At 48.0% G+C, this 21,937-nt stretch overlaps 1 protein-coding gene across 1 annotated transcript in view; it reads right to left on the bottom strand.

Moving 5' to 3' along the window:
• Positions 1–1,834: 1,834 nt before the first annotated feature.
• The window catches only part of LOC135917090 (alpha-mannosidase 2C1-like), a 232,906-nt gene continuing 212,803 nt past the window's right edge, over positions 1,835–21,937 (bottom strand). Inside the window, exons 17-18 of the mRNA XM_065450585.2 lie at positions 7,794–8,053; positions 1,835–6,181 (exon numbers count right to left, since the gene is read on the bottom strand). Coding sequence (XP_065306657.2) covers positions 6,118–6,181; positions 7,794–8,053 — 324 coding nt within the window. The 3' untranslated portion in view covers positions 1,835–6,117. The remainder of the gene's footprint in view (positions 6,182–7,793; positions 8,054–21,937) is intronic.

Below are 21,937 nucleotides of genomic sequence, written 5' to 3'. Positions count from 1 at the left end.
TACAGTCAAGATGTTAACTATGATAAAAATAACAGCCTTTGTTCTCTAAGAACATTGTAAACAGGCAAACTGCCATATACAAGTCAAATAGGAAGAATGGTATGCACCACAGAAAAACAGAAATGTGTCATGAACTTTTTCATTAAATTATGGTATGTTACGTTCCAAAACCACGATCTGATTATGAGGCACGCCAGAGTGGGAGGCTCCGGAAATTGGGCCACCTGGGGCTCTTTAGCATGCACCTAACCTAAGCAAACAAGTGTTCTCGCATTTCGCCTCCATCGAAATGCGACCGCCGTGGCCGGGATTCGATGCCACATCCTTGTACTTAGCAGCTCAACAGCACAGCCAGGAAGCAACCACAGCGAGTAACTTTTTCATTAAATATTCACAAAATGTAGGCTATAATTTCAGTTGCCATTATACATTGGTTCTATGACAGAATGGCATTGTTGCTGCTAGGTCAGAATAAATGAGCGCATCCGACAATAAGCCGCCGATAAATTCCTGAGCGACTGCATTTGTATTCCTTTAAAATAATTTTTGTCCTACAAATGAAACACCATAAACTTACTCGTATCAATACAACAATCAAGAACAAGCTCTACAAATTGGGTACTTTACAATAAAATCGTAAAGCTTGGCATGTATGAATACATTTATCCTTCGAAGCAGATGTTCCACAAGTGTGACAAAGACATCACATACTATCTTGAGAATTAGTCCATGTTTGGGTTTCATGCATGTTATCACCATTTATTTAATGCTACTATAACATTTACTTTTGTTGTCTATATTGTTATTAGGTGTTACAAGAGTTACCTGTTATCTGTGCTTATTTGTTTTTATAAGGGTTGTAAATTTAAGGACTGTGTTTTCTTTACCGCTCTTCATTTTATTACCTAGTTCCTCATAGAAATGTGGAATAAGCCATTGCTTATTTTGCTTACCTTTTTCATGTTCGCATTCCTTCCTGTGAATAAACCACAAGTATGGTCAATGTCCATGATGTCTGACTTTCTGTGATCCTGTAGTCAACGCTGCTTTCTTCAGATGGTCTCTGCTCAACCAACTAGTCCAACTTCCCACTCTTAAACAATGTTACAATCACTATCCATGACATCTTCCATGAGCATTTGGTGGAACATTTTCTGAGAATTTTATACAATGACAGTATTTCTTGCTGCTAATAATTATTTCTTGCTGTTCTGCCTTCATCTCTTATATACATATTCATTTATTTGTTCAACTGCTAAATGCTGAGTTAGTAGCATGCAATGTTATGAACAATAAAATATAACTGGGATGGCCAGTTAACATTTTGCATGCAAGAACATGTGCACAATACTGATGGTGCACAGAGAGACAGGATCAACAAAATAGAAAATGTGCGCTGTTCAACAAGCGAACTACTAAAGCACAACTCCACCCACAGTGCATCTTTGTGCATTTAGCACTAACAAATCTTCATTGTTTAAATCAGAACCAGTCGATGAGATTGGCTTGGCTATAACACATGGTATGGTCGGAGGCTTTGGATTAATGGTGTCCAATTGATGTTGCTTAATGTAGACTCGGTGCCCAGCACAGTAGCACTTTTAAGTTCTGCCTCCATAAGAATGCATCAACTGTGACCACGAATCAACCCCACAGCCCCTTGTTAGCAGTCAAATGCCATAGCCACTGAAGCACTGTGGCAGGTTCCTGTAAACCTTCCAGAACTTCAAGTATAGAATGAATGTTCAAAATGACACTGACAAGAGGCCTGTCTGGAACAGTGTGCTTACTACACCAATGTATACATTGGCAGATAAAAAGGAAACAAAAGAAGTACATGGAAATATGCACTTTATTCATACTATTACATGTGACTACTCAAACAGGATTACGAGACATTTGCACAATGAAACAAGCTTTGCCTCGAGACGCAGGTCTGCCCACTGCAACCACTTGAAATCCTATTTATATGTAGAATGGCCTTCTTCAGGAGCCTCAAGACAAACCTTTGCAGAGAGAGCCCCATGCTTTACTGCGTGCATTGTGCAACACATTGCGACACTTATACCAAACTTTGCCCTGATCTTTGCATTTGCCTGAAATCAATTAGCGAAATGGTTCTGATATAATAATTTAATTTTATATTTCTACATCTCATCTTTATCAGTCATCCATCTGACTTGGTCACTAGATAATTTCTAGCACCACAAACTATGCATAAACATTTTTTCTATGCTATGCTTTACTTTGACCAAACAACATCCAGCATTTTAAAAAATATTGAGAATCTGTGTTGGCACATTTTCTATCACTCACTGTTGCTCAATTACTTCTACTGCAAACCAGAGCAGATAAGGTGAATGCATTTGTTTCTGCAAGTTCTACAATTGCAACAAATGCTAAATAAATGCTATAGCATGCCATTTACAAACAGGCATGGAAACCATTCAGCTGTAACATATGTTAGCTTTGGTGTGCAGTACATGTCTGGAATGAATGGTCACACAAGTAGTGGCCGTAGTGATGAGCCAACAATGTGCCACGTGTTTCATACTGCAGCAGTGTACATGAGCAAAACACTTAGAAACAAGCCAGGCTGTAAAATCCCCTTAAAAATTCTCAACCCCGAAAACATTGGTAATCATATACAGCACAGATAACGAAGGAAAATATTCTGTAGACTTGGCATAATTTTCACATCTACTGTTAAAAGGGCATTCTTGATGGCACATAGATGAACAAGACCCACATGTGCTTAAGTTAAAAAGACATGCTGTTGCAAGTGATCTTTAACTTGTGAAAATAAGGTCACCTGACAGCAGTGTTTTGACAACAGATCACTGCAACAATATCTCATTAAATTTGGACTAGTTTCTTTAGTCGTATGTGAAAGATAATGTGACACCAAACAACAGTTTCAATTCTCATAAGGTTGTAAAATCGACGCCAAAGCAGTAATCGGCTGAAATTACTAAAAGCCAGTGTGGTTTCCAAAACTGCAATGCTACTATCACAAACTCTCATCTCAAGAGACGTAGTTCTTTAACTTTCTTCTAGGCACTATAGGCACTAAGTTGGTGTCAGAAAGCACAATATGCCAAACATGTTCAAAATCATTTATATTCTTTATTCTTAATTGAAGAATTACCCCGCATTGCCCGAAGGCGTTATAGCAGGGGGGTTACAGGAGGGAAAAAAACAAATCTTCATTCGTACAGCACACTTGCTCTTCACACAGCTGATTCCACTCCACAATAGTTTTGACAAAAAAGGAATCTACAAACAAGTGCGTCCTGGCACGGTACTCACGGATTTTAAGTGAATGGTCATTACGCCTAGAAATATAATGTGGTTCTTTCAAGTAGCTTTTACAGCTAATTCCAGTCTTATAATTAAATATGAGGTAGAAAAACTTCAGTCTCAACTTTTTCCGCCGGGAGGAAAGCAGTTCCCAATTCAATTCGAGTTTCATTTCAGTACAACTTTCTCTCCGCCTACTGCCCCAGGACGAACCTAGCAGCTCGGTTTTGAATTCTTTCCAGTTTATCAATCAAGTTTTTCAGCGCGGGGTCCCAGATGGCACAGGCGTACTCTAAAATTGGTCTCACACATGTTAAGTAAGCAGTTTTCTTTAGGTTCGGCTGTGAACATTTCAATTTCTTCTGAACAAAAATTGAGTGCCCTACCAGCTTTTACAATGACGTCATCCACATGAGCAGACCATGAGCAGTCGTATGATAGCGTCGCACCTAGATCCTTGTATATAAGTTCGTTCTTTATCAGGGTATTATTTATCTGGTAAAGACTTACAATCCGTTTCTTCTTTCTTGTAAAACATACATGAACACACTTTTTAAAGTTCAAATGCATCTTTCACGTGGAACACAAAGTTTTAATGCATTCTAAGTCAAATTGTAACATGGCAGCATCTTGTTCACTCTTAATTTTCCTATAAACAACACAATCGTCGGCAAACAACCGTATACATGATGAAATACCAACAGAAATATCATTTATATAAAGTAAAAACAAAAGTGGCCCTAAGACTGAGCCCTGTGGGACTCCTGACGTCACATAAGCGTATGCTGAGCTTTTGCCATTCAAAACAACACATTGTCGGCGCTGAGACAGATAATTTACCAATCCAAGCGAGTACACTTGAGTGAATATTTAAAATTTTAAGTTTGCAATGCTAACAACAAATGAATGGTAGGTCAGACTTGTTTTGTATCAGACTACACAAAATATCATCTCCTACACATACATACATATATATATACATATATGTGCATGCTTTGTTAAGCCAAAGTAAACCTTTTTTCAATCGTGAATTCATCCGACTTTTCGAACATGTTTGCATGTGCTTTTATTAGTACTCTCCAAACTCGAAGCCTTGAAGGAATTACAGGGGGAAGTGGTAAAATTCCGAAATAAAGTGATAAAAGAACATTTCTGGTTATAAATTATTTCACGAATACCATATGAACATATATTTGCACTTGAGACTGTACCTCAACTTGATGCCTCTCTAAGCTTAGTGAATGGATGTACCCTGGCAATATTGTATCATAAAAGCTATATCAGGGTTTCTTTACCATGATCACATTCTTCTCATTACTCGCTACATTATTTCCACTGGCAATGCTCTTTTCAACATTTGCAGACACAGTTGAACCCACTATAACAATGTTCAAGTGCCATTAAAAATACATTGTTATAACTAATAATTGTTATAACCAGTTTGCATGAAAAAAATTGACCGTCACTTTCCCATATGCCCAAGAGGGTGAAGGCAAAAGCCTGCACACACAAGAGACATCTGTTAAATTATTTTACATTCTTATTCTAAAGCATTGTTTCTTATTTGTTTTCTCCCACTAAAGGTTGTGGGCTCGAGTGCCGTAATTAAAGCCACCTTAATTAACTGTGCCTTAATCAACTTCACACTAATTAGCACCAACAGTGGTAGGTTTGACTACCTCCAATGGTCATGGGTTCGACTCCGACCAAAAGTTGTGGGTTCGAGTGCCTTAATTAACTCTCTATTAATTAACTGTGCATTTCTTGGCATGATTGGCAGCATAAATGTGGAAGATGAATGTGCGAGCAGTGGCACCAGTGCTCCGATTTTCTGTACCTCACAATGCGACCTTGAAACAAAGATTTAAGGCTTTCGTCTTAAAAATCAAAATAGGGGGATGGCAGAGCTGTTGTGAGAAAACTATAATGGCGGGGAGCACAGTGCCTTTCCCCACTACCTTCTTCCATCTGGTTACCGATTGTGCTCATCGTTTAATGTTTTAACTGTGCTTCCTGCGAGCTCCAATCGCGTGCAACAAGTCGCGGCTGTCAGCGTTCAAAAATGGCACTGCTGCAACAACTGCAAAGAGGGGTCAAGGGCGGCAAGCAATATGCGAGCTTCACCAAGGTGTTGCTTTGGTGGCCCCTAAAGGGGCCTCTTAAAAAATACGAGAAGGTTGCCACAGCAGCCTCTCAGCTTGGGAAATCCAGAAGAAACGGTGGGGGGAGATCGCCACAAGCATCTCGCCACCAATGTACTTCTCTCTGGCTTGCATGAGAAAACCCAATGTCCGTCGGCCTTGCTTGCTTTATGTGAAGCTAGCCGGCATTTTTTGCCAAGGCATCCAGATGCTTCACATAGTGCAGTGGAAAGCTCCTCACGAAAAATAAGCCTCGGAGGGACTGAATCGTCTGCCGGGCTTCCTGTGAAGACAGTGTTGAGGCAGCCTGCTCTATCGTTTCATAGCTGCCCTCGTCGCCGTCACTATTCAATGCAAGCATGATCACCTTATTGGTTAGAAAGACTTAGTTTCCAAATCTATAACAGTGCACTTTTTTTTTCACCTACAATATTGTGTGTTGCCAATGATCAACTGGCAGACCATCTTTCATCTCAGCAGCAAGTCAAACGAGGCTGAGAAACTGTCGCCAGAAACGACCTCGACGCAACTAACAAAAACGAGCGCGAGGGTCTTCGTCAGTTGGCAGAACTACATGAAATGAGGGGCCAGAGAACAATCTGGGGGCAGCGCAGTTGGCGCAGTCCATTTGTGTTTCAGAGGGTGGGGTGACATAGAGCTAATGGGCACAGCCTATTCAAGTTCGGAGGGTTGGGAGGGCAACGGGTGAAAGGTGCACGAGGCTGGCGATGTGGAGCAGGCTGGAAAATGAGCACGCGGTGGTTGTTGAGGTGGCAGGCCATCGTGCAATGGCTCAATTTTTTTTTCAAGGACTTTACATTTCATTAACTTTCAGCACGGAAACCCAGTAGCCAGATTTCATCGTTACAGCTAATAATGCGGCATGGGGGCATTGCAGTAAGTGGGTAATTTTGCCACAGAAAATATACAAAAGTTTAATGTGCCTCAGCTTCTCATTCTTACAACCGATATAGAGTGATTGCACGCCAACTGTCCTCATCGTGGCGCTCGAGAAAAACAATTTCTCTCAAATAATTACAAAAAATTACAGGTATAAAATTATTACTTGAACAGTATTTCCCCAAAATATTTTGAACAGAAATAAATTTTTGGCCACATGAGTGCCATTTGAATTTCACGAAATGACAGAAAACAAGGTGCAAAACAGTTTTTTGCCAAAAATCGACCGTACTGCGCAGTCTTTCAAAATTTCAGGTTTTGTGTTGTCTGAATATTGTTCTATCATTATAAAACAGTTTCACAAAATAACTTCATGTTTTTACTCCTTAGCACCGAGGTGGATATGCGCGAATTTTAGCTTACTTGCGAAACTTTTCGCAAAAACGGTCAGGGGAGAAAACCTGGAATTACTTTTATAGGACTGTCAATAAAAGGTTCTATTTCCGAAAATTTTATTTTCACCTTTCTGTTGCTCCCAGACTCGAAAATAAAAGCCTGAGTTTGGCAAGAATTCTATTTTGGCCTATGTTTAGATGTTAGTAACACACTAAGGTGGTCCATGAAAGAATAAGCAGAAAAGTGCATATCATTGAGAAGAATACCAACTTTCGCCACAGATATTAATCAAAGTAATTTTGCACTTCTGTCAATTTTTTTTTAAATTTGAGTCCCACCATTGTGTTACTTTGGTTCGTGATTCCACTTCACCTGATAGCATTTTGGCAGGAAATACAAACCAGGGTTGTGCACATGGTGGTCTGTGTAGGGAGGAATGAAAGCCTACATCACCAGAAGTTTGTACCTGTAATCTTTTCGTAATTATTTGAGAGAAATTATTTTTCTCGAGCGCCACGGTTGGGACAGCTGGCATGGAATGACCCTATATTGTTAAAACCAGCATCGTTATAAGTGGGTTAGACTGTAATGCTTGTCGCAATGCAGTCATGCTGTCTCTGTTTTTTATCAATCTTTATTTTTTCTCAATGTTTATAATTTTTTGTCAACAAGGCATTGAGAGAAGGTAAGCAGCAGGAAACACAATGAAAATGTATATACGCTGAGACCAGCATTTGCACTCCACCCCTGCCGAGAACTAACGGAATGTAACCTGATCAGGCACAACTCTGAAATCCCGTACTCTTGAGTCAACCAAACATTTCATATAAAATCTCAGTCTATCAGTGAGCACGCATAAAAAAGCATTATCTTGGCGAGGGCTAGTCTTCAAAGTGCCGAGCTGCACAGTCACAACTAAAGGAGGACATGCAGCGCATATTCGCTTCTTTATTCCTGTTCAGTTGCGATGTTTCAACTTACATATACAAAGTACTTGAAAAGAAGTTGCATGCACTGACTCTGAATGGGGCTGGCCCCGAAGCACATACGACTCACTTGGTGAGGGACTTCAGGAACACCAGCACAGAGACAACCTGAAAGGGCTTGAGGACAAGCTGGATTGTTCCCCCGCTGAGGAGCAGCTCGGTGCCTTCGTCTTCAAGAGCAGTGCACAGAAGTGCCCTGGCAACAGGCAGGAATGTGGTGACTGCTGAAGTTGCTTCTCCACCGTATGCCTCGTAAAAGCGAAGGACCAGGGCATCGTGGTGATGCTCCGATCGTTTCACCGTCTCCAACACCACTGCTGGACAGGACACCTGTCAGGGTAGTCACAATGTATGTCGCAGCAGCACACTTACCGTATCTACTAGATTGTAATACAAGTTCAGTTTCAATATTTTTCAGTTTCAGTTTTTATTTCTTTCATAAGTGGTATACATGCTTACACAGGTATACAGAAGGAGGCGCCAGAGCATGTAGCTGAAAGGGAACCTCCTGTCACAAAATATATACATTCGTGCAAATATATAGCATAAAACAGCAATGTAGTAGTCACCAAGTAGCGGCAGTGAAGAAAACAGCAAAACTGGGAATGACGAAACTAGCATTTTATTGGACGAACCTGTGCCCTCAAAAACAGGCTACACTTACAGAATGGCGAAGCGGCAAACACAGTTGGCGATTGGCAAAAATCTGATCTGCTGGTCAAGCGCGTCGGCTTTTAAACTCGTGTCATCGAAGGTTCCAGAGTAGTCGGTGGTACCTGCGTGTCTTCCAGAAAGTTCTACACAATTTGCCTTGCACATGCAATCAGATTACACAAGCTTCGGTGACAATAGAACCATTGATAACATTCAAGAGACATCCAATACACGCAGGTGCGTCCCGCACTGAGCGATAACATTTGTTAGACAGGGAAAAGCGTTCACCTGAAACAAGATACAGTCGAACCCGACTATATCGAACCCGTTTACATCGAATTATTCTGCATATAGAACAACTTCTGAACACGGTATAGATACAATGAGCATAATATCAAAAGTTACGCTTACATTGAACAAAAGTAGCCGCAACTCCCTATATATAGAACGACAAGCGGCAGAAAAGTGCTCCCAAAAGTCGACTTTCCCTTGCGGCGGCGGCGAAACCCAGCGGCGCGGCTCCATCCAACCGCTCTCCCTACTGTGATCGTGCTGCGTAGGGCGAGCCGTCGACACCCTCTGCAAAAAATGATCCTGGCCCACCCACAGCGCTTGCTCAGACAGCCAATCATGGACTCTTGTGCCCTCGTCGTGGAAGATGGGGCAAGTGTCAGTTGTCTCGCTGCTTTTCTGATTCATTGTGTTTGCGCCTTGTGCGCCTTCTCCTGCAGTGTTACCATGATGAAGTGGCAGAATTTGCTTTTAGCCATGAAGCTTGAAATCATAAATTGGGTCGAACGCGGTGAGAAGCCGGAGGACGCCACAGCATGCAAGATTCTGAGGGGCACTGTCAGCACGATCTTGAAGAATTAGGGCTAAAGCGGACAAACTCGCGACCCACTGCCCATGGCGCCTGACGTGCATGCATGGCAGTGTACAATTGATTATTCTGAAATTGCTTCAGACATGCCGGCTTCCGCGTGCCGGGTGATGACTAAATTCTAATGGGTGCGACGAAGCCGTTCACGATGTTGCTGAAGTTTGGAGCGAGCTGTCAGAATTTCTGAAAGCCGTTGACGGGTGGACAGTCGACGAGTTCGTAAGTGCTGATGATGGTGTCGCGACCATGGGAGAGCCCGAAAATGAAGACTACATTGTCGGCATCGTACCGAGCACAAGAGAAAGTGGACACAATGAGGAAAGTAACAATGATCATTTGCCTAGATCCTCCGAAGTGGTTGGTGCACTCGCACTACTTCAGTGCGTGGAAGGTTGCAGTCTCAGCTGCTCCGACTCTTTAGACAATGTGGAGAAGTGCATGCGTCGCAGGCAGCGAAATTGCTCAAGCAGAAGAAAATGCAGGAATATTCCATGTGAAACAGCTAGTTTCATCAATAAAGTGATTTTATAAATGGTATGTGCTTTTATGACGTCCAATTTTTTAGCAGGCTTATATCCAATTACGCCCTACATCGAACTGATAGGCGTATTTCTGCACGTTCGATATAGCCAGGTTGGACTGTAAACAAGTCCATGTGTCAATGCCCCCCTCTCAAAAAGCATCGTCACAATGCTACAAACATATCAGGAGAGCGAAACACACAAGGACACTTATTAAACAAAAGTAACAAAACCACAAAGAAACAAAGTCCAAAGTAACAGTAACAAAAAACCAAGTCTAAAGTTCAGCTATGCAAAGTCCCAAAGTTCTTTAGCGCTGGCAGAACGGCTTAAGTCCCACAACATGGATTATTTCAGGTCATGAGTGGCGCTGCTATGATAGCGAAATGCCGTCTGCCATGACCACAGTCGAGTTTGCCAATGCATCATATGATCTTGTAGGGTCTGAAATAGTGGCGTAAGAGCTTCTTGCGAAGTCCTTGTCGGCGTATTGTGTTCCAAACTCAAACACGGACGCCGGGCTCGTACTCGACGCAGCGTCGTTAGCGGTTGCAGTGTCGGCTGTCGGTCCTCTGCTGGTTCTTGTTCCTTAGGCAGGCGAACTGTCGGGCTTCTTCGGCGGGCTGGAGATACATGGCGATGTCAAGATTATCTTCGGCGGTGACGTGTGGAAGCATGGCATCGACAGTCGTAGCTGGGTTCCTACCATACACCAGTTTGAACGGCGTGATCTATGTTGTTTCTTGCACCACCATGTTGTAAGCAAAGGTTACGTATGCAGGACAGCATCCCAGGTCTTGTGTTTGACATCTACATACATTGCCCAGCATGTTGGCGAGGGCCTTATTCAGGCAGTGTAAGACCATTCGTCTGTGGGTGGTAGGTAGTTGTCCTCCTGTGGCTTGTCTAACTGTATTACAGAATGGCTTGGGTGAGTTCCGCTGTAAAGGCTGTTCCTCTGTCGATGATGAGGACTTCTAGGGCGCCATGTCACAGCAGAATGTTCGCAAAGAATTTCACGACTTTGGCTGCGCTACCTTTTGGCAGATCTTTCGTTTCAGCGAAGTGGGTGAGGTAGTCCGTCGGCACGATGATGCACTTATTTCCGGATGTTGACGTCGGAAAGGGTCCAAACAAATCCATCCCCATCTGCTAAAACAGTCAGCAAAGAGGCTCAATCGGCTGTAGTAATCCCGCTGGCCTTGTCGGTGGAGTCTTCTGTCGCTGACAGTCTCAGCATGTCTTGACGTAATGGGCGACGACAGCGATCAGGCGCGGCAAGTAATGCCTTTCCTGTATTCTCGATAGCATCCGAGAGAATGCAAGGTGCCCAGCGGCCGGATCGTCATGCAAGGTGTGCAGTACTTCTGGACGCAGCACTGGGGGAACAACAAGAAGGTCGTTGGCATGGACTGGTGAGAAGTTCTTTGCGAGTAAGTTGTTTTGAAGCGATAACGAAGACACTCCTCGCCTAATGCTCTAGGGACAACATCGGTGTTCCCTTCTAAATACTCGACAAGGCTTTTTAGCTCTGGGTCTGCACATTGCTGTTCCTGCACACTGTCATCCTGGTCATCTTGCGGTGGCGTTTCAATGGGGGTGTGTGATAGGCAACCGGCAACAGGGTGTTTTTGTCCAGACTTGTAGGTTACCATGATGTCGTATGCTTCCAGTCTGAGGCTCCACCACACCAGGCGTCCTGAAGGGTCCTTTAATTTCGCTAGCGCGTGATGGTCGCTGACGACTTTGAATGGCCTGCCATATAGGTAAGGGCAGAATTTTGCTGTAGCCCAAATGATGGCGAGGCATTCCTTTTCAGTCGTAGAATAATTGCCTTCCACTTTTGACAGCGACCGGCTAGCATAAGCTACCACCCGTTCAGATCCGCCTTTCCACTGGACAAGGATGGCACCGAGGCCTAGGCTACTGGCGTCAGTGTGGATTTTTGTATGGGTGTCCTTGTCGAAGCGCGCAAGTACCAGTGCCGAATGCATGCGTCATTTGAGTTCTTGAAATGTGTCGGCCTGCAGCGTTTTCCACTTAAACTCGACGCCGCATTTAGTTAGATAGTGTCAGCGGCTCAGCGATGGGTGAAAAGTCCTTGACAAAGTGCCTGTAGAAGGCACACATGCCCAGAAATCTAAGCAGTGCCTTCTTGTTTATGGGCTGCTGGAACTTTGCAATGGCAGCTGTCTTCTGCAGGTCAGGGCGGACTCAAGATTTGCTGATGGGGTTGTCTAGGAACAGAAGCTCATCATAAGTGAAGCTCACTTTTCCAGCTTCGCAGTGAGCCCTGATGACTTGATGGCCTCTAGTACTATCGCAAGCCACCTAAGGTGATCGTCAAAATTTCCGGTGAAGACAACAATGCCATCGAAGTAAACAACTTCAATCCTGCTAAACCGTGTCCATGATATCTGTGTCCAGTACTATCGCAAGCCACCTAAGGTGATCGTCAAAATTTCCGGTGAAGACAACAATGCCATCGAAGTAAACAACTTCAATCCTGCTAAACCGTGTCCATGATGCACTGGGACGTTGCAGGCACGGAGCACAATCCAAATGGCATGACCTTGAACTGAAAGAGGCTGTCTGGCATAATGAAGGTAGTCTTTTCACGATTCCACTCATCAACTTCTATTTGCCAGTAGGCAGTCTTGAGATCCATCGACGAGAAGTATTTAGCGTTGCAGAGATGACCCAATGCGTTGTCTATCCGTGGGAGGAGGTATACGTCCTTCTTCGTGATCTTGTTCAGTCGGCAATAATTGATGCACAAACACAGGGCTCAGTCCTTTTTCTTTACCAAGACTACAGGAGATGCCCACAGGCTTTTCAACGGCTGGATGATGTCGTCACACAGTATTTCATTGACTTGTTGCCTTATAGCTTGACGTTCTCACATCGAAACTCAGTAAGGGCTTTAGCGAAGTGGTAGAGCGCACTCTTCGGTTATTATGCAATGCTTTGCAACTGATGGTCGTCGAATCCTCGATGTCGCTGAAAAGCAGTCTTTCTATTGTCGGAGAGGTTTCCCGAGCTGTTGCTGCTTACTCACCGGGAGACTTGGATTTATGTCGAAGTCTGGTTCAGGAACTATGGTCGTCGGGGCAGATGTGGCAGAATCAAAGAGAACAAACGCATTGCTGGTTTCTTCAATTTCCTTGATGTATGCGATCTTCATGCCCTTGTTGGCATGCTTGAACTTCTGGCTGAAGTTGGTCAGCATCACTTTTGCTTCTCCTCCATGCAGTCGAGCAATCCCTCTGGCGACGGAAATTTCATGATCAAGCAGTAGACATTGATCACCCTCGATGACACCTTCTACGTCTGCAAGTGTTTCGGTGTCGATGAAAATAACAATGCTGGAACGAGGTGGGATGCTCACTTGATCTCCTAGCACACTCAAGGCGTGGTGACTACGAGAGCTCTCCGGTGGTATCACTTGATCTTCCAACAGTGCTATCGACTTCGACTTCAGGTCGATGATTGCGCCACGTTGGTTCAGGAAGTCCATGCCAAGAATGACGTCTCATGAACACTCTTGGAAGATAATGAATGTGGCAGGGTAGGTCCAGTTATGAACCGTAATTTTTGGCATGCAGATTCCAGTCAGCATTATCAAGTGTCCTTCAGCTGTCCAGATTTGAGGGCCTTCTCATGCAGTCTCAACTTTCTTCAACTGGGTGGCAAGGGGTCCACTCATTACGGAGTAGTCGGCTCTTGTGTCTACTATTGCAGGAACTACGTGGCCATCGAGAAGCACGTTGAGGTCAGTGATTCTTTGTCTTGCGTTGCAGCTAGTTCTTGGTGCCGGATCACGGCTGCGACATGTTGACATGTGGCTAGAACGTCGCGTCGTCAGGTCTTCCATTGTCAGTGTATTCTTTGCTTCTAGGCTTCATCGGGATGGCGGCGTCTCGTTGATATATCGTTGAGATAGTCTTTTCGGAGTCTTCGTCGGTGGATCTTCGTCAGTTCGGTGAACAGCAACCACACCTCCATCGATTGCTACTTTTAGTTCTCAGGATATGGGCTCGCAGATCGGCCCCAGGCTGGGTTACTGTATGGTAAGCGTTGCGGCAACAAATAAAGGCCTGGTGACGGTGAACAGGACAGTTGTCGAGAACTCCACTAAATGGTGGCAAGGTAGTCAACGATGTCACGAGGGCGCTCTCCAAGCTGTGGACGCAGCACATTGACGGTGAACCCTCGCAGTCCCAAGTCACGGTATAAGCATCGGCCATACACGTGCCCTGTTTGTCCGCATGGATAGCAGAGCAGGAGGTGGTTGGGGGCTCACCAATTGCTTGTCTTCCACACATAGCTGCACTGGGCGACGGGTGGGCATGCTGGCGGCAGCGCAAGTGGACGGCGGAATTGCGGTGTTACAGGGCCCTGGCGCAGTCATGGAGGGGGCCTTGATGGCGGGCAACGCGGCATATGTGATTGCTTCCGGCTGGAGTGGTGGTGGTGGTGGTTGCACTTCAGTAATCCCAAGTGATCGCTGAACCTCTTCTTTGACAATGGCGGCGATTGAGGCCATTTGATGCTGCGACCTTGGAAAGAGCTTCTGCAGTACCCTCGCGAACGACCACTCTGATGGTTTCTCACATGTCATCACTGCCGAGTGCTTGAACATCGGTGTAGTTTCAGCAGTTATACTGCCTTTTCCGTATATCGGGTGTTTTCTCAATGGGTGTGGCTTCGAAAACAAATTCAGCAACAGTCCTGGGCGGGTTGCGTACCAATCCGGTGAAGAGCTCTTGCTTTACCCTACGCATGAGAAACCGAATGTTCTTCTCCTCCTCAGGCATATCCAGGTCAGTGTGGCAGAACTGGTGCATCATCTCCTCGGTGAAGATCACTATGTTCTCATTGGGTAGTTGTACTCGGGCTTCTAGGAAAGCTTCACCCTCCATGGTTGCTCAGTGGCTATGGTGTTGGGCTGCTGAGCACGAGATCGCGGGATCGAATCCCGGCCACGGCGGCCGCATTTCGATGCGGGCGAAATGCGAAAACACCCATGTGCTTAGATTTAGGTGCACGTTAAAGAACCCCAGGGGCCGGGGTATGAGCCATTGCTGACAAAGAAGTGCTCATATCGGCTCCGTTGTTAATGCCCGCTTTCTCAGTGCTAATTAGTTTGGATCCCGAAGATTTTATTACCAGTGTGATCGTGAAGGTATCCGCTATCCTCCGATACCCGACGTTCTATCAAAGGTGCGTTTTTCATCGTTTTATCGGACTTTACTTGGTTCACCACCAGCAGGCATTGCTAGGCCTAAGCGAAGCCAAGGCTTGCTGGGTCTAGCCACCCGTGCTACTGCCACGACAACATGGAGGTTTCCCCCACCGCTTTGACGCACGGTTCCCAGGTTTCCCAAATGTGCGTGCAAGTAGAGGGAGAAGAAATTATGCCCGAGGAATTTCATCGCACGCCCGGATGGCTGCACAACGGTGGGCACACGAGCCGAACACGCCTGCATGCAACGCAGGGGGAGTCGAATTCTCGTACCGATACTCCGAGCTCTCAGCAGAAGACTAAATTCCACAAGAACGTCAGGACCGCAGTTATTCGGGCGGCTCGCATGCCCGCAATGCCTGCGGAAGAAATTAAGATCGTCGTGCGGCCCCGCGGAGGGCTCGATATTTCCAAGGCGGGAGCTGCATGCGTGGCTACAGCCATCATGGCGGCAGCGGGAATTGAGAAGGCAGATCGAGCTGAGGATATGGCGTGTCCCAATATCCATCAGAACATTATGGTGCTCAGCACTCCTTGTGAGGAGCGAGCGAACAAGTATGCTCGAATACAAGCTATGAACGTGCAAGGCAAAATATACGAAGTGAGCGCTTACGGAACGACCGCCCATGACACAGTCAACTGCGTGATCAGGGGCATAGCGCTCGAGGACAGCGAAGCCGAAATAATGCAGCAGATTGTTACTAAGTACAACCCCCTCCCCGTGGGAGCGAAGCGTATCGGGAACACGACGACAATAATCGTTGTGTTCAACAGTATCAAGGTTCCCAAGTATGTGCGTTATGGATCCACGCTCTATCCGTGCAGTCTCTACAGGAAGCAAATAGAAGTGTGCAAAGTATGCGGCAAGGTCGGCCACAGGCGCGACGTGTGCCCCACACCAAACGTATGTGTTTGTCTTTCATGCGGTGTTTCTAATCCCAGAGAGGGCCACAAGTGTGTCCCCAAGTGCAAGCTCTGTGGCGAAGAACACCCCACTGGAGACCGCCTCTGCAGAGCCAAATACAAGGTTCCGTACGTCGTGCGGCGACGGCGATGGGAACGCCGTAACGCCGAAGAACAGCGAAAGCAAGCACTCGAATCAAGCACCTTTCCACGCCTAGGACGCTCCCGCTCGCGCAGCGCTTCCCGTGGTGGGTCCCACAGCGCGTCGCGCCACGCATCACGTTACGCTTCCCGTCATGCCTCGCGCAGCGCATCCCGCGGCCGTGACTCATCGGACAGGAACAGTTGCGGCGCAAAGCGATCGCGCTCCCGTGACAAAGTCAGCTGGGCCGACGTAGCCAAGGGCGAAGTTAAAGGCTGCAGCGCCAGCTCCAACAGCGCCACTAGTGGCCGAAGCACTCCGAGCACCTGGCAGGCGTGGACTACCAGCCCCTACTACAAGGAACTCGAACAACTCCGCGCAACCGATGCGACCCTGGTAGAAACCAGGCGCCGGCTTGCCGAAGAGCTAGCCGAGGTCAAGAAAGAGCTTCAAGCACAACAAGCCCATCAAAGGACAGAACCAGCTCAGTCACCCGAGACACCTACACCCGCCACCGACACGCCATCACACCAAGGCATACAATCAATGGACACAACCCAAGACGAGCCCCAGGAGGAGAACACCACTGATCCAACCCCCAAGAAACGAGCACGCACCGAACCAACACCCACCGTTGTCCCTGAGCAGAACTCCGACACGCTATTGCACCAAGTCCCAGAATCAAAGGACAAAACCCAAGACGCACCCCAGGAGGAGAAGACCACTGACCCAACCACCAAGAAACGAACACGCACTTCATCACGACATTACAAGGACCTGACCCAATTGGAAACTCAGCTCGAAGCCAAAATTGAAGCGCTCGCCAACACCTACGCCAGCACGGCTGTCGTGACCGACCAACGACTGGCACGGCTGGAGGAACTGATCACCACGTCCTTCCGCACCATACAAGAGCGTTTCGAATTCATTGAACACACCCTCAAGCCCATAGTCCGCAGCCCCGTCTTTTCAGCGGAATTCGCCAAACACCCATACCTCCAAGAACAGACGCAGGTCCCACCCTCGCCACAACTATGTCCCAACACAAATCCACAATAGCATCACTACCGGGCCTTACGGTCTGGCAGTGGAACTGCCACAGTTACAACAACAAGAAAGCCGTGCTGCAACAACATATTCGCACAGTAAACAAGAAACCCGACATTATCCTGCTGCAAGAAACGGTGACGGTGACCCCCACCCTTCCTGGGTATCGCGCACACGTCAGCCAAGCGAAGAGACGGGGCGTCTGCACGTTCGTCCGCAAAGGGCTCACGTTCATCGAGCACCAACTCAAACAAGGCCGCAGCAGGGTGGAATACGCCTTCACCGAAATCATCCCAAGCAAACAACGGAAAGGCAGCCTGTTCATCGCCAACATCTACAGTAACCCCAAGCACCAAACACAGAAATTCAAGACCCTACTACACACAGCCAGCACCCAAGCCAGAGACAACACGTTGCTGATCGCAGGGGACTTCAACGCCGCCCATAGAGCGTGGGGTTATGTGAAGGACACGGCCAAGGGACGGGACTTATTGCAGGGTACCCTGGACCACAAATGTGCCCTAATCACGGACCCCGCGCATCCTACGCGCATCGGCAACTCCGTAGCACGAGACACCACACCAGACCTTACGTTCATCAATAATGACCACACGGGCAAAGTAACATGGCACAACACGGGCGTCGACCTGGGCAGTGACCACTACATCCTCGAAATTACGATACCCAACCAATTACGGAGCAATACCATTATACATAAGTGGACGGACTGGGACGAATTCCGTAAGGGGCGCCTCACCACAGCACAAGACATCACAGAGATCGAAACCTGGACTGCGGAACTCCGCGATGCAGTGCGCTCAGCCACAAAGACCATAGAAACAGACGAGGACGTCATCATCATGGACAGCCGCCTGGCCCATCTGATAGAGGCCAAACGTTCGATACAGGCGCGTTGGAAGCAGCACCGGCTGAATCGCAAATTGAGGAAGAAGGTGGCTGATTTAAATAGGGCCATTGAACAACATTGCATGCTCCTGTGCCGTCAACAGTGGAACGAGATCTGCAACCGAGCTGACAGGGAATTGCACCGCAGTTGTACATGGAATCTATTTCGGCACCTCCTAGACGAAACAAAGACCAAGTCAACCCAGCGAGACCGCCTCGCCCGCCTCATGCACACCATCACACAACAACAAGGAAAAGACGCTGTTATCAGGAGCCTGGAAGCCAAGTATCTGCCAGACACGCCAACAGAAACCCACCCGCCTTACGGGGGGCTGCCCAACGCGTGGCTAGACCGAGACATTACCATATCAGAGGTACGGGTAGCGCTGCACGAGCTCAACACCCGCTGAGCAGCCGGCCCAGATCTCGTTACAAACAAGATGCTACGCAACCTGGACGACGCTTCGATAGAGGCCCTAACCGACTACTTCAATGAATGCTGGCATTCGGGCAAGTTCCCCCGACAGTGGAAAACGGCTAGAACGATCCTGATTGCGAAACCAGGCAAACCACTGGACATCGGCAACCTGCGTCCCATCTCGCTGACGTCCTGCGTGGGCAAGGTTCTGGAGCACGTGGTCGCCAACCGTTGGCAGGAATACCTAGAGAAGGAAGGCCTCTATCCTGACACGATGATCGGCTTCCGGCGCAGACTCAGCACACAAGATGCCATGTTACAGCTCAAACAAGAAATCGTCGACAACAAGACACAAGACAGCAAAGTAATTCTGGGTCTCGATTTACAAAGTGCATTCGACAAAGTCAAACACTCAGCCATATTAGGACAAGTATCAAGGCTCAACATGGGGGTAACGAGCTACAATTACATTCAAGACTTCTTGACCAACCGCACGGTGGAACTGCACGCCGGAGACCTCAAGCTCCCCGAACACAAGCTCGGCAGTACGGGTACTCCCCAGGGTTCGGTTATATCGCCATTGCTCTTTAACCTCGTCATGATCGGGGTAGCGAGGGCAGTAGCGGGGACCGGCGTCCGGCATACGATCTACGCCGACGACATTACCCTGTGGGCGGCCGGCGGCACCGACGCCAGCATCGAGCAACAGCTGCAAGCGGCGGTTACCGCCATCGAGCAGCACCTTGATGGCACAGGCCTCATGTGCTCGCCCGCCAAATCCGAGCTGTTCGTCCTCACACCGCTTCGACCGGGACGGAAGCGCGCTCCTCTTCGCGAGTGTGATCACATCAAAATTGTGACTGCATCGGGGCAACGCATCCCCGAAGTTCCCGAGATCAGGGTCCTGGGCCTGCTGCTCAACAAGAGCGGCCACAACGACGAGACCATCAACAAGCTTACCACCAAGGCAATGGACGCCATCCGGCTCATACATCAAGTCTCTGCACGACGGGCGGGCATGCGTGAAGACAGTCTCGTGCGCCTTGTCCAGTCGTTCGTGATCAGTCACATCGCCTACGTTGCGGTCTACCTTAACTGGCAGGTCACTGACAGGACCAAGATCAACACGCTGATCAGACGGGGTTACAAGGCGGCGCTGGGTTTAATGGAGACCACGAGTACGGCTCGGCTCTTGCAGCTCGGCGTCCATAACACCCTAGAAGAAATAGCCGAGGCGCAGCTCAGCGCGCAATTCGAACGCCTCTCTACCACTAAGACGGGCCGCAGTATACTGACGTCCCTGGGTTACAGCCCTCAAGCTCCCAGCCAGCAACCGTGCGAGATCACAGATGAGGCGCGGGCCCACATTTACGTGGACCCCATCCCGAAGAACATGCACCCAGAATACAATCAAGAACGGCAGCAGGCGCGGGCCAGGACCCTCACTGAACAACACGCCCAAGACCCGCACGCCCGGTATGTGGACGCCGCGGAATACAAGCGGGAAGGCTTCGCGGTGGTGGTCGTTGCGGCGGCTACCGGCACCAAGACAACGGCGGCGAGCGTGCGGTGCACGAACGCCACAGACGCTGAGGAGGTTGCCATCGCTCTGGCGATCACCGAGGCCGAGTGTCGCACCGTGCTCAGCGACTCGAGGAATGCCTTGCGCAACTTTGCCAAGGGGCGAATATGCGCGCCGGCAACCGCCATCATCGGCAAGCTCCAACTTCAAGACCGCGGCAGCACCGTCTGTATCAAGTGGTTCCCGGCGCACGCCAGCGAGTGGGCATCCTCACCGAACCACAACGAGACGGCTCATTCGGCGGCGCGAGCGCTTACCTTCTGTGCCCCCGAGAGTGACCGTTCCGTGTGGTGGTTCGAAACCAAGGACAGATTGACTAGTTATGCCGAAGTAAGCAAGTGTTACCGCTTAGCTCGACGAACAATGCCGCCTCCCCACCCGGCACTCAGTCGGGAGGAGGCCGTAATACTAAGACAAATACAGACCGCGTCACTCCTCGCCCCCGCAATGCTGCACGTGCTTCACCCAGAGCTCTATCCGAGTGGGCTGTGCGGTGTTTGTGCAGCGGGTCCGGCGGACCAATGACACATCATGTGGGACTGTACCAGGTTCCCGACGGCAGCTACCTCCAGGACTTACCCGCCAGAACTTCAAGGTGCACTGCAGTCTGCAGACAAGGAATCGCAACTATGGGCCGTCCAGCAGGCCCGGGGTGCGCTCGAAAAGCACAAGCCTCATGACCCACTACAAACGGGCCCAACTGGGCTAGTGCAGAGTAGGGTATAACCCCGGGTCGACGCTTGGCCAGCGTCACGACACGTTAAATCATCGTATGCCGGCACCTCATTAAAGTTATCCCTATCCTATCCTAAAGAACCCCAGGTGGTGAAAATTTCCGGAGTCCTCCACTACCGCGTGCCTCATAATCAGAAAGTGGTTTTGGCACGTAAAACCCCATAATTTTTAGGAAAGCTATGGCCCTTTCCTTGTGAATGACGCTCGTAAGTGTCCGCAGGAAGCCGCTACGGAACAGAGCCAATGTTTTCACGGTCGACTTCTGGTTCTCATACCACGTTCTGGTGGCGTCTTCTAAGGCGAACTATACATGCCGCAGCTTGTCGTCGGAGTCCCAGTTGTTGAAGGTCGTGATTCGTGCATAAGTCTTCAGCCAGGTTTCTAGGTCTTCAGACAATGATCCATGGAAGGTTGGTGCGTTCCAAGGTGGTTGCAGCAGAATGGGGGACGCTGGGGCAGCCATTGCTGTTGCCGAGTTTGGCTTGATCCCTCTGGTCTTCTCTGGAAGAGGTCCATATTCCTGTAGCAGTCCTTGCTGCCAACGGCTAGCTCGCTGGGCCTTGGCCACGTTGGTGTTGTCCTCAGGTTTCAGGCTTGGATCGCGGTTTTGTGGGGGCGTTCGGTACATGAACGCAGCGCCTCCACCAGATGTCACGTATTAGTGGCAGTGAAGAAAGCACCAAAACTGGGAATGACGAAACTAGCATTTTATTGGCCAAATCTGTGCCCTCAAAAACAAGCTACACTCAAAGAACCGCAACAGCAGCAAACACAATAATTATGGGGTTTTACGTGCCAAAAACACTTTCTGAATATGAGGCACGCCGTAGTGAAAGACTCTGGAAATTTCGATCCCCTGGAGTTCTTTAATGTGCACCTAAATCTAAGTACACAGGTGTTCTCGCATTTCGTTCCAATTGAAATGCGGCCGCCGTGGCCGAGATTCGATCCCGCGACCTCGTGCTCGGCAGCCTAACACCATAGCCACTCAGCAAAGCAACAAACACAGTCAGCGATCATCAAAAATCTGATCTGCCGGTCAAGCGCTTCAACTTTTATTCACAAGTCATTGAAGGTTCCAGAGTAATCGGCAGTGCCTGCGTGTCTTCCAGAAAGTTCTACACAATTTGCGTCGCACATGCAATCAGATTACACAAGCTTCGGTGACAACAGAACACTGA

The sequence above is a fragment of the Dermacentor albipictus genome, chromosome 4 (assembly GCF_038994185.2).
Source record: "Dermacentor albipictus isolate Rhodes 1998 colony chromosome 4, USDA_Dalb.pri_finalv2, whole genome shotgun sequence".
NCBI classification, from domain to species: domain Eukaryota; kingdom Metazoa; phylum Arthropoda; class Arachnida; order Ixodida; family Ixodidae; genus Dermacentor; species Dermacentor albipictus.
The sequence above is the reverse complement of the archived record's forward strand: the minus strand, read 5'-3'. Positions and strand labels throughout refer to the sequence as shown.